General features: G+C 35.7%; 1 protein-coding gene across 2 annotated transcripts in view; it reads left to right on the forward strand.

The window, feature by feature from the left end:
• FAF1 (Fas associated factor 1) overlaps nucleotides 1-12,836 on the forward strand; it is a 153,989-nt gene that overhangs the window by 102,319 nt on the left and 38,834 nt on the right. For both annotated transcript variants that reach the window (XM_063407099.1, XM_063407100.1), the window contains 4 exons: nucleotides 482-608; nucleotides 1,459-1,522; nucleotides 2,485-2,566; nucleotides 10,205-10,359. In XM_063407099.1, the coding sequence (XP_063263169.1) occupies nucleotides 482-608; nucleotides 1,459-1,522; nucleotides 2,485-2,566; nucleotides 10,205-10,359 (428 nt within the window). The remainder of the gene's footprint in view (nucleotides 1-481; nucleotides 609-1,458; nucleotides 1,523-2,484; nucleotides 2,567-10,204; nucleotides 10,360-12,836) is intronic.

Below are 12,836 nucleotides of genomic sequence, written 5' to 3' on the forward strand. Positions count from 1 at the left end.
AGTGAGGAACTGGCAAATGAGTCATTGAGGAAAAAGAGGAAAAACAAAGCAAGCAAATGCAGCCAAGCATCTGATTGTGGGAGATGAGACCTCAGCTGCTTGCACTAAAATTTTGATATTTCTCCTTTAGATTGATATGCCAAATGCCAATATAAAAGCCACCATTGTGTGACTTTTCTTACTCTTGCTTATGCAGTGAGGCCAGCTCTGGTACCACCAGATGGAAAACAGCATTAACTTTGAATAAAGTTTGCTCAATTATATGTATATAGAGATTCTTTAATAATGCATCTTATCACATCATTTTTCTGTCAGCCAGACTTCTGTTAAAAACAACCTTTGATAATGCTAAATTAAACTGCAGTGTATTATGTGTTTATAGAAATATGTAAGTATTTGTCACTGTGGATGTATCTTGGATTTCACTGAAAATGTCTGAAATAGAAGCTTACAGTGGATTTTGGGTTTTGTCTTTATACAGCAGTGCACTGATGTTCACATGGTTAGTGACAGTGATGGGGATGACTTTGAAGATGCTACTGAGTTTGGAGTTGATGATGGGGAAATGTTTGGAGTAACATCATCTGCCTTGAGGAAATCGCCAATGAGTAAGAGTTCCAATTAACTGGAGGTTGTACAGCAGAGGGGAAGGCAGAGAGGTGTGAGGAGTCTGCAGAATTAGAAATCCTTTGATAGGAAATATTTGAATGTTTGAATGTCGTGTCTGATGGATGTATCAAAGGAAAATACTGCACACATAACTGGCAACTATGAAAGCGCCTTTCCATGGAGGGAAATTTTGAACCTTGCAACTGGAGGATAATAATTTAACTTAAAATTGATGAGTAACAAATAAAGCCAGAGAAATTGTGATCTTTATCCAAGTGCACCTGAAGATAACTAGATTTCCACTTCCCTGTTTAGAAAATTCTACAGATTCTATTTTTGATTAATGCTTTAGTCATTACGCTAATCAAGTTTCTTAATGATTATTTGCCCTTGAATTATGAAAAGAATTGAGCAGCAGCACTCAGTTACCTCCTACATGTGGTTCTTGCATCTCTTTATTTACTTTAGGCTTGTATTAGTGTTACTTCATTAGAAGTTTTTTGATAGCAAATATATGTAATAATATGGAAAACTTTCACATTATGGAGAGGAAGGGTCGAGCCTTTCGAGCCTTAGAGTAAGTCCAGAGTGCTAACTCTGAGCAAGGGATATATCACATTACACTGAGGACCTGAGGCTTTTACTGCTTGGAAAACCTGAATCTATTCATGAGACCCTCTGGAAATTTCTTGTCTTTCGATAGGTTCACAGTCAATAGTCTTTTTAGTGTCTTGGTAACACTTCAGAAAGCTGAGAACATGAAATACCTGTGAAGTGACTGTGTTTGTACACTACAACCTGTTTTCATAAAGTTGCATTTCTTTTGGTTTTTTTCCTTCGTTTTTTAAGTGCCAGAAAATGCTGAAAATGAAGGAGATGCCTTATTACAATTTACAGCAGAGTTTTCTTCAAGGTAAGCTTAGCCTGTTAACTGTGTGATTACAAACTAAGTTAAAGTTAGTAAATAATGAAAATAAAAATAAATCAAGTGTACATGTTTCCTTGTGAGATGATAGCATATTTAAACATCCTAATGGACTTTGGCATATTTAGACATCCTAATCTAATTTATTTAATTCTAACTCTGCTACTAGAACTGCTTCTGCAATAAAATTATTTCTCAGCCCAAGCTGGAGTGATTGATTCTTCTCTTATTTATTTTGCCACTGTGTAGTACCATTACTTAATTATGTAAAGGTCCAGAAGGATGAGAAAGACTGGTTATGTATGATAATTTTATTATAATATGAAGCAACAGAAAAGCTGACACTGATTAATATTGAAAAATAAATACATAGTTGCTGTAAGAGTTTTCACAACAGCAAAGTGGTTGGGTCAATCCTGACTTTTAAAAAAAGAGAGAAATTCTGGATTTTTAAAAAACTTTACTGCCAAATCATGCAGTGTTAAACAGTTGCTTGTTTCATTAGATAGGTAAAAGCTGCAAAGTAATGCAAAGTTTATGTGCATTCTGTTTTCACTCCTGTGATGAAATATTTCTTTATGTGTATGAGATGCGTTAATGTGTAATGCAAGAATAGCCTTCAATTAACCTTTAAGAATATAATAAAGGGAGGAAATAAATTATAATTGAAAAAATTTATAGAGAATTGTTTTGAACTCAAGGTATCTACATGTATAAACAGAATGTTTTTATGATAAAGTTTGTAAGGCAGCAGTTCATTACTTTGACTTTTTCAATGTCAGAAAACAAATGGGTCCTAAATATTTCCTGTCTGTCCTTTAGAAGTGTAATGCTTCATCTTTCTAAAGGTTTAGCCAATGCATTATATTTACAGAACATATGAAAAGGTACAATATTGGAATGACTTGATTTTGTCATTTTTTGTTAATTGGAAATTTTATCTCAAATAGATATGGTGACTGCCATCCTGTTTATTTTATTGGATCATTAGAGGCTGCTTTTCAAGAAGCCTTCTATGGGAAAGCTAGAGATGTAAGTGTGTGTTAAAACTTCTTTATTTAATATAGTGGGGAGTGGAAATCACCTTAAGGGTTTCATCTTTATTTTTGAAAAGCTGAGCTACGTTTTGGAGTTATTTTGCTTTTATTGTTCAAGAAGAGTTTCACTCATTCAGTTGACTAAAATATTTACCTTGGTGATTGCTGAAATTGCAGTGAGTAACTGATGCTTTCTAATCATTCAGGCTGTATTTTTACTGGAGTTCTTTAATTGTCAAAGTTACTCTTTTTGTTTTCCCCTCCTCCCTTTTCTTCCTGAAATAAAGGTGTCCTAGCACCAGATAACCCTGCCTGAGAGTCTTGTGGTTGACAAGTTCACTGTTGCATGTTGGTAACTCCTTTGAAGGATGGCTAATGAAATTGTAAATTTAAATGGAAAGGACTCTGAAATACAGTGTGCTTTTTTTCCCCTCTTTGTACAGCCTTTATCTGCCGAGTAAGTTCCAGTACTAAAGTTTGGTTGTTTAGTTTTTCTGAACATCCAGCCAGGCATCTCAAGTTTCTGTTATTCCATGCACAGTTTTAAAATCAGTATTTTAATAAAATTAGAATGGGGACAGTTTATTTAAGTTTTGGTGATTTGATTCACTAAGGAGAAACCCAAAACCCTGCATAATTAAGCACAGATAAAGCTGAAACACAAACAAGAAAACCATGCTGTTTAAATTTAGTTTTTGTTTTCTTGATAGATGTTTAATTTTAAAATGAAGAATGTAGTTATTCATATTGGAAGGAGCCTCTGCATTATGTTGGGTAATAACATACTGTCATTGAGGAAAAAGAGGATAAGTGTGAGAGTTATAAATCCACACTGTATAGCTGAAGTTGATACATATTCAACATTCTTAAGTTTATTTAATTAAATTATGAACATTTTTGTATTTGCACAGAGAAAAAAAATCCCATGAATTGGACAAGGAAAGGGTGTGAGTTGGGAAGTTCATTTTGTTATGTCATCAGAAATGGTTGAAACTGTATCAGTGTAATAGTGGACAAAAGCTCATTAAGAACTTCCATAAATAGTTTTCTACCTATAAATCTGATATTAATGCAGTGCAGTTACTTTTTTTTGTTGTTGTTGTTGCTCAAAGTACTTCTTGTGCCACTTATATAGCACTTCTGAAATTCATGTTACCTTACAATTTTAATATTTTGTGATTTATTCAGACCAGGTCATCATCACAATGAAACCATTGGGTGTATATATGTATATGTATATATATGTATATATTTAGGAAAATATTAATTCTTGTTTGTGTTGTTTGGATTGTTGGGATTTTTCTGAATATTGCCTTATTTTGAAAGCTCTCCCTCCCACCTTTGGAATGGCATTATTTTTATTGTAACATTCTGATTTTAAGCAAAGATATGAGAATGTTGAAATATCATTTATTTTCACTCCTTTTCCCTGTCACAAAGTAATTTTTTTAGTACTTGCTCCTGGAGTTCAGAACTGAGGAAAGGGACACATTATTTCATATTTTTATAATTTAATTTCATAAAATAATTAAATATATATATCACTATTTAAAAAAAGCTTTGAAGAAATTGCAACCTGTGTGTCTTGTCTTCTAATTTATACTATGGAGGGCACTTAATTTTACCAGGGCAACAGATGAGCACCAGCATTCTTCACTTGAAGTGAGAAATTGAGTTCCAAGAGTAAATAAAAACAAGATTGAAGGTTTAAATCCTCTACTAGGCTTTTTGAACTTATATACTCATTAAATGTTTATTGGAGTGGTGGGATTACGAAGGATTTGGGCAGCTTCATCAACTGGTATATACTTAATCACTAAGTAAAACACTACATTTGATAGAGTGTTTCTCACGATGCCACACTCAATCCATCTTAATGAAAACCGCTTCAAACTGATTTAATTTGAGAGCACTTGGCAGCTTGAGTGCTCAGAGATCTTGGCCTTTTCTTGACAAATTCTCAACGCTGTCCAGAGCAGAAGGTGCACTCATGTCTAGCGAGACAGCCATCAGCTGTGCTTTAAATCTGTATTGTGCATGCTTTTTACATTTAAAAAAAAATCCCCAATGTATATAAAGATGAAGATTTTTTTCTAGGAATATTTTAATTTGGGTTATTTTAAGAAAATTAACTTATGTGTTTGGAATGCAGAAAATGAGTTCAATTTCTTCTTATGAAAATAGATGCTTTCTGTTAAATCTTGTTGTCTTTTCATGTGTTGGAAAGGATGATCATTCATAATTATTTAACAAAATGTTGCTGGAAGAAGAAATACCTAGTAAAAAAAGTTGAGATGTTTATCTGCTGTGTGAGTCATTAGCCAGTGAAGATTAACACACCTGATGGGTGTCTTTTAACCTTTGGAGCAACTGCAGCCACAACAAATCCAGTTTTTGGTAGGAGAGGTGGAATGAGGCCAAATGTGGCTCTGCTTTGAAACCTGTATAACTCTTTACTACAAAAATACAGTACCCAAGCTAGAGAGCCTTGCTTTTAACAACCAGTGGCCTTGGCCTTGAAATTCCCAGCTGCCTCCAGCAGCCTGATAGTTAGGGGTGTTGTGTATTCATTTGCAAGGTTTATTGTAGATATGGCAAGAAAATATTTTCAGTATTTCTTTTCATGGAGTCAGGAAGAGAAAGAGAGACAGAGGTTTATTAAATTAACAATTAAGCTGGTTTTTGTCAAAGTCTTCCTCTGTCTATTGGAAAGAAGAGTTTCCCTGGCACTAAATTTCTGAAGAATGAGCTTACTCTTGCTACACAGCTGCACTGCCATAGGAATTGCTATTTCACCTGATGCCATGGAAGAAATCCTGTAATAGACATTTTTTTAACAAGGTGTTTGGGGGAGGTGTCTTTGTGTCTGAAAGCAGTTTGTGGGTGTCTTTTCTTCTGAGACATCAGGGTGTTTATCCCAATTTATGGTGGTATTGTTATTAATACTGGATTTTAATTGCTGTATTGAAGCTTATTGAGTTACATATGTGAGTAATACAAAGGTATTTTCTTTAATTAGAGCTTGTTTGTCTTTCCATTTTTATAGGTGCTTGCTACTCTTTTATTAAGAGAAAGAATAAAGACATTGCCTTTGCCTTTTCAGGAGCTCTTATCTTTATATATCTCTGTCAGCTCACCTCCTGCTCCTCTCTCAACCTTTCTGTCCACTGACTTTTAATAAATATGTGAAACATCTCTCTTAGCACAGATTGGTATTGTCACCTCAATATATATTCCTGCATTCTGAAAATGAACCGTGTTTTTCTTCTCCCTGAATTCTGTCTTTTAGGTTCAATTTAGAGGCAGCACCATCCCTCTCACATATGGGTTCTTTATTTCCTGAATACCTAGAGCAAAGTATGCTCCTTCCATGATTTGGTGTGTTCAAATAAAAGCTTTTTTTCCTCCCCCTTTTTCTTGGTGGTAGCAGAATATTCCTTCATACAGGGCTTTCTGTAGCATCATTTTTATTTGTGTAACTCAAAAAAATGTCCCTTACTTTTTCAGCTAATATAGTTTATACTGCATTTATTACAGATTACAGCTGGAGGAATTACAGAATTGATTAGACATAAATAACCTGACCATGTACATGTATTAATGTACATGGTCTAGTTGAAACTGGAGGGACAGAAGTATAATTCTAGGTTTTCAGGAAGAGTGAAGCAGCTGCACTATGGTAAATACCAGTATATAAGCTCCAGTTAAATCCCATGTCAGTCACCATTTTCTTTCCAGTCTTGCCTGATGTATGTTAGCAGTTCTGTCCCTTAATTTGTAAATTATTTCTGAATTTGTGGATAACTACTGTTTAGAAATTTCTGCTTACCAGTTTAGTAGCTTTTTTGTTTGCCTACACACCCTTCATTTTCCATATCTAAAGAGCAGCTTCATCTTTCATATCTGGAGGGTTGCTCCTGGGTATGGCTCTCTCCTCAGCATCCCCTGGATTGGATACTAAATAATGGATGTTTTTTGAACTTGTCTGCCTCACTCTACATTTTCTCTTCTTTCAAAGCTTTGATTATAGATCTTACCCGAGTTTGGCATTAATTACTGGATACTATTTGCATTATGTAAGATATCACTACAGGTGCAGTTGATTGAAATGGAGATACAGCAGTGTAATAGGATCAAATACCTGGAAGATGAAAGTAGATGAAATCAGGCTTTAGCACACCTTTACCTGGGAGAGTGGGTAGCTGTTGAAACACCTTACCATGGTGCCTGTGGATTCTTCATCACTGATGGTTTTTGAGATGAGATGTTCTACTGAAAAGTAAAATTACAGGAAGATTAAACTAGGAGGTAGTTTGGGATTTCTTATGCCATGTTTAAAACAAAATATGGGATCAGAATTTTACAAGGATCACCTCACTCCTCCTTTAGGAACCTGTGGGGTACAGTTTTTTGCAGATCTGTTCTGCAAGGCTAGATAAAGTAGCTGTGTCCATGAGCTCCAAGATCACCTTGGACAGGTGGGTCAGACTGTGCACTTCAAAGATTTAAAGAAGCGCAAATGCGTCCCTTTGTTTATTTGAATTAGTTCTCACTGCATAAAACCTGGAGGAAAAAGATAAGATTTTAATTTGTTAGCCTACCAGTTTGACAGAACATTCATGCCTCTAGCAGCTGTTACATCATGAACTTTTCTGTCTCAGTCATTACTTGAACTTGTAAACCTGAGATTCAAAAATATCCATTCAGGTCCATGGTTTTGCTGGCCCTTATGATTGCATTGCTGTTCCCATTCAAGTTCATATTCTTTTGAGTTATCTGAGTTCCTCACAGTATTAGGAACAGGCTGAGAAGCTCAGAAATCCCATTACCCACTGATGCCAATTTAGTCACCTCAAGATCTATGGGATTTTTGCCTCAGTGACAACTTTTCCTTCAACTCTGTATCAGTGGCAACTTTTCTTCTAATTCTGTACCAAGTGTGTTAACTTGTCTGAAGCTTCAAAATGCCTGGTCTTCAGCATGCACATACTCTGAAAAATGCATCCCTTGGTGGCTTAAGTTCCTCAAGTCCTAAGGCTTTTCATCAGGTCCATCAGGTATTCAGTGCTTAAAACTTTTCTGGTATCCCATACCTTTGTAGGGACTATTAAAAATTTTTCCCCTGTTATATTTTTTTTTCTTGGTTAAAATTTCATGCTAAATATATAACCTCTGAATCACATTTTTGAAAAATCTAACACAGAACAGTCTAGTGGTCCATTAGTAGGCTTGTTCTATGGAATTTGAAACTGTTCAACAGTTCTGTAAGGATGTTTTAATAGTATTGACTGAAAAATACCCAGTATTAGTCATCATAGGATTCTAGAATTTCCTCTGACTTTTCAAAGGCTTGAAATAAACACAACCAAAACTTGCTTATAAATATGTGATACCATGGGTTAGTAAAATAAACAAACATGAAAACAAACCCACACAACAACAGCAACAACAAAAACCTTCAAGCTGTGAGCCTTTTGAAATCATGCATTTTTCCAGGGAAAAAATGCCCCCAGCTTCCACGAATATTTTTATAGTCCTATTTTAGCACTTCAGTTCCTCCTGCCACCTCTTTGCATTTGTCATTGCAGTATGCCTGTGCCCACCTTTAATATCTTGAGTGAAGTATCAGATACAAGTACAGTCTTTTATATGTGGTGGAGTTTAGTCTTTGCATGGATTTGTTGATGCAACAAAAATTACATTCCCTTGGGAAGTAACTCAGTGTAAACCTCCATTGTGCTTGTGCCTGTTCTGTTTACTAAAATTTGTCCCTAAATCTTTAAGCCTAAAACTGTACATATTTTGAAACATTCTGTTGTACGGAATCTCATATTTAACAGTTTCATGGGGTTGTTTCTTTGGAAGTAAAAGTGTTTCTCAAGAGCCTTTTTTTCTGTCCGCTCCCAGTGAAAAGAGGAGAGCAAAGCCATCCGCTTACCACAAAGCAGTGCCACCACAAAGGAAAGATTAAGGGTTTAGAGAGAGGTCAATGTGGGTTTTTCTCTAACTAAACACTTTCCTAAAGTTTCCTTGTGGAAAAAATAATGAAGTCATCTCAGAGTTTTTAAAGAATTTTTATTTCTTTTTCACCGTCTGCATTCGCTTGTCTTCTCAGCATGGATGTTTAATCTTTCTAGGCTTTGTGAATTGGTCCAAATGAATAAGTGGTGAGCTGTCTCTCTAGGAGCTAGAGGCTTATTCTAAGGCCCTAATCACTGAGTAAACACATCTTTGCCCTCCCTCTCTTACAACTGCTATATAATAGTCGAGATTCTAGCACAGTAACCTGGATATTGCAGGGATCGACGCTTTGAAATGCAGAATGGCTGATCCTCAAAAACAGACAGTGCCTGATCTTCCCCTGCCTCTTTCTTCTTTTTAAATTAAATATCACCACAGAAATGCTGTTTTATTGCATGATATTGTGCATCAGTGCCCTGGATTTTCAAGTTTAGTTTCAGTCAACATTGTTGGCTGCACTTATATGGATCTCTGCATGTTGGGCTTATTAATGGCCCTTCCTGGCACATGTGTACGTGGTTCAGAAGAACATTTAAATTAAATTAGACAAACAGTAATGCAAGTTACTAATCCCTTTCCCAAAGTCGAATGTTCAAATGTTCCTTTTATAAACAGTCATTAAATTTTATCCAAAGCCAGTATATGAGGCAAGAGCCCTACAGGGTTTTTTTGCAAAGGCAGCTTGTCTGAAAATTGCATCCCATGTCTTGCTTTATCAAGACACATCAATATCTAGGGTTCAGTGTTACTTTTGATGAAGAGATTTGAAATAATTTTAAATACAAGTCTGAAAATAGCAGCATATCATCACAGCAAATATGTTCAAGTGCTATTTTAAAATAAAGTAAGTAATTTGTATGGGTATGGGGGAATGGAAAGCTTTAATTTTCTGAAGTATATTTATAATTCATTGAATGCCAGTTGCAGAATCACAGCCCTTAGCTAGCTCATAGTCTCCCTGTATTTTTGCAGCCTGCTTTCTGTATTTGCATGCACACAGACTTGCTTTCCAAAAGGTGGTCTGAGATTTTCATGGGGACGCAGCTGCTGGCAGTGAAGCTCAAGTTTTACTTGATAGGATTCCAGGAGAACAGGACAGAATATTTTGTTTCAGGAGACCATAGACACCATCTCAACATGTAGTGCCTCTTTAATTTGGCTACAGAGGTGGTGATAGCAATGCACTGTCATTTTTTTCAGGTAGTTCATAACTGGTTTTTGTGGTAGATGCTGTCCAATCAAGATGTGTGTTCCTTGTTCTGGAAGTGTTATTTTTGTTGGGCAGCAAGGTAAAAAATTTCACTCATTTCTTAGGTCTGTTAATAAAGTGGGGTTTTTTTTCATTCATTGTTCTTTTCATGTTCTGAGCATATAATATATTGTATTTTAGTACTCAGAATATTAGGACGCAGTGAGAATATTTAAAAATTTGCAGGGATGTTCCATTTGACTTGAAATCTGCTGGTTATCTCTTGTGTGTGCATGTTAAGATACTTGTCACCCTTTATAAACCCCATCGTGGTTTAACTAACACACAAATCTGCAGCAGCAACTTTAAATTGCTAAACTGCCTGAGGAACTTTTCACTCATCTCTTGTCACATTTTTTCCAGAGAAAGCTTCTTGCTATCTACCTCCACCATGATGAGAGTGTACTAACCAACGTCTTCTGCTCACAAATGCTTTGTGCTGAATCTATTGTCTCCTACCTGAGTCAGAACTTCATAACCTGGGCATGGGACATGACAAAAGAAGCAAACAGAGCAAGGTAAGACTCTCTGGACTCTGAGGGGAGCAGCTTTTCCCAACGAAGGTCCTTATTTCTGGCTGTCAAATCTTTTGGTGCTTAATATCTATTTGAGCTAAAACTTCATGCTCGTTCTCAGCTGATCAGTGAAGCTGTGCTGGCTGACATTCATTGAGAATTGCATTGGCCTTGTGTTCATCACAAAATGACTTCTTATTCCTGTGCAGGAAAAAGTAATTGAAGAAATTATATCCTTTTTTTTCAGTTTATTTTCAAACATGAGCCTTCACAGTTATGCATTTCAGTGCCATAATATTACATGGCATTAATTGTGTGTATGTTGGTGTAACTGCATGAGAGCTGTCTGGAGTAATAGCTATTGCTGTTAAATGAAAATCTTATTTAAAAAAATAACATTCATGTGATAATTAGTATTAAGAACAGATTATGCAAAATGTTAAATGCTTGCAATTCATATGAACTATTTTGAACTACAGTTTTATATTTTGGTTTTAATATAATAAAAGCTATCTTATGCCTTAGAGAGACCATAATTATGCTGATGAGTAAACAAATTAAAACTGTAGAGTCCACCTCCTTCTACAACTTTTTAGATTACCAACAAATCTTCTTAGTATGATACTAAGGCCTCTCTCTTCTTTAGTTGTTTATCAGCTGATCATGATCTACTGAAAATAATGATATTACTATTATTATTAGTTAAAAATCAGACTTGTTTGGTTCTCTGACTTGAACCTTATTTCGTAACCTTTATTTACCCAGAAGATGACTAATCATGTCTTGCCAGGATAGCATCCTATGTATATTACAATAATTAGAGTTATTCTAATTTTTGACTAAAACATGAAATGGTCATTTGGCCTGGAATAAGGGTGCCACTTCTTTACACAATTGTGATTACTGAACAAGGAAGATTATACATTTATGTTTCTTTCTCTTGTGGATTATTAAAATAGAGCACTTATGCATTTCTAGTATTGACTATGTAAATTATAGTTAATATTCCTTTACTGAGGTGACCTTGGAGGATGGAACAGTGTCTTTTTCTAATGTGCTTTTTAAATGACACTTGTGTTTCTCAGGAATTCCTCACTTGACCTTCTGCATTTTGTCATTGGAGGGATCAGCAGCAATGTTTCTAGTTTAAGTTATTCTAGAGAAGTGCAAAAGATTATGGAAGGAAGCAGTTGCAAAACCAGATTAAAAGTTTCTGAAAAAGAATAAAAGTAAGAGAGGAAAAAGAAACATCTAGGTTCTTTCATGGGACCAAATACATAGATTGGAAAGTTGCTTAAGTCTTTTGGTATTGGCATTCATGGGCAGTAAGGAGCCTCCTCCTTTTCTTTTATCCCACAAGTTGGGTGTCGAAGGAAACACTATTTCTAAACCATCTGTAGTGGCTAAGTTCAGTTGACTACCTGCTGTTCTATTGTCTGCTTCTCTATTTAATTCTCTAGTTTCTTTTATTTTACAATGACAAAAAATTGCAGTGTAGTTTCTTTTGAAAAACTGTGTTTGAGGGGTTTTTTATGACTAACGATCAACAGCCATGTAATTGCTTTGTTGTGTTTTACTAAAGAAATCTATTAAGTAGCACAACTTTGATACACTAGTAATAAGAGTTTGCAGGTTACACAGACACCTGTGGTGACCAAAGCGACAGAAGCTGCTTGTTAGAAAGAGCCTGTACAGCTGTGTCCTATTAACTCCTTATGACACTTCTTAAAACACAAAATAAAGGGCTTGTTTAAGGCTTTATAGCTGCTCTCAATGAACTTAGTCCCCGATTGTGCTGGACGATAGGGTTTTTAAGCCTTCATTTTTTTTTTTGCTTTCTGTTAACAAAGAAATTGTCATATTAACAGTGAGGTCAAAAAATAGTAAGGGGTAAACAAGGCATGCTGGCTCGAATTAGAATTATTTCTCGGTTGTGTTTAGTGTCACATCCTGCTCCTTAGACTGTGGTTTCTTCAGAGGGGGCACGATGCTTCCTTCTCCCTTTGGCAAGTGCCAGTGCACTGTGGGCATTCCCATAAATAAATACTCAGTCCCTCTGTTCAGTCACTACCCTCCATGTGACACAGTGGTCTTGCAGCTCATTTTGTTCTGTATCCCTGTGAACACAGATAAATGTTGCTTTTTATTTGAATGGTGAGAAGACAACTGCAGCAACAGGAGGAACTGGGTTTTTTGCCTGCTGGCGTAGCCCAAGAACATCTTATTTATACTCTTAGAATTGCATTGTAAAAATGCTGCAAAAGCCAGGGTGGGACAGCAGGGGAATCAGGCCTATTTGATTTACAGCAGTCAACAGGAACACCTCGATGTCAGTAATAAAAGGCATGGTTTCAGTGCTGTGCAATGGCATGAATAAATTCAAACAGGTATAGACTTTACTTGTATAAGCCAAAAAAATCTTCTGAATGTTCTGATCTATGGATGTAATTCTGTTCCAAAATTAGGACTAATAGTTTTTC

The sequence above is a fragment of the Prinia subflava genome, chromosome 10, assembly GCF_021018805.1.
Source record: "Prinia subflava isolate CZ2003 ecotype Zambia chromosome 10, Cam_Psub_1.2, whole genome shotgun sequence".
NCBI lineage: Eukaryota > Metazoa > Chordata > Aves > Passeriformes > Cisticolidae > Prinia > Prinia subflava.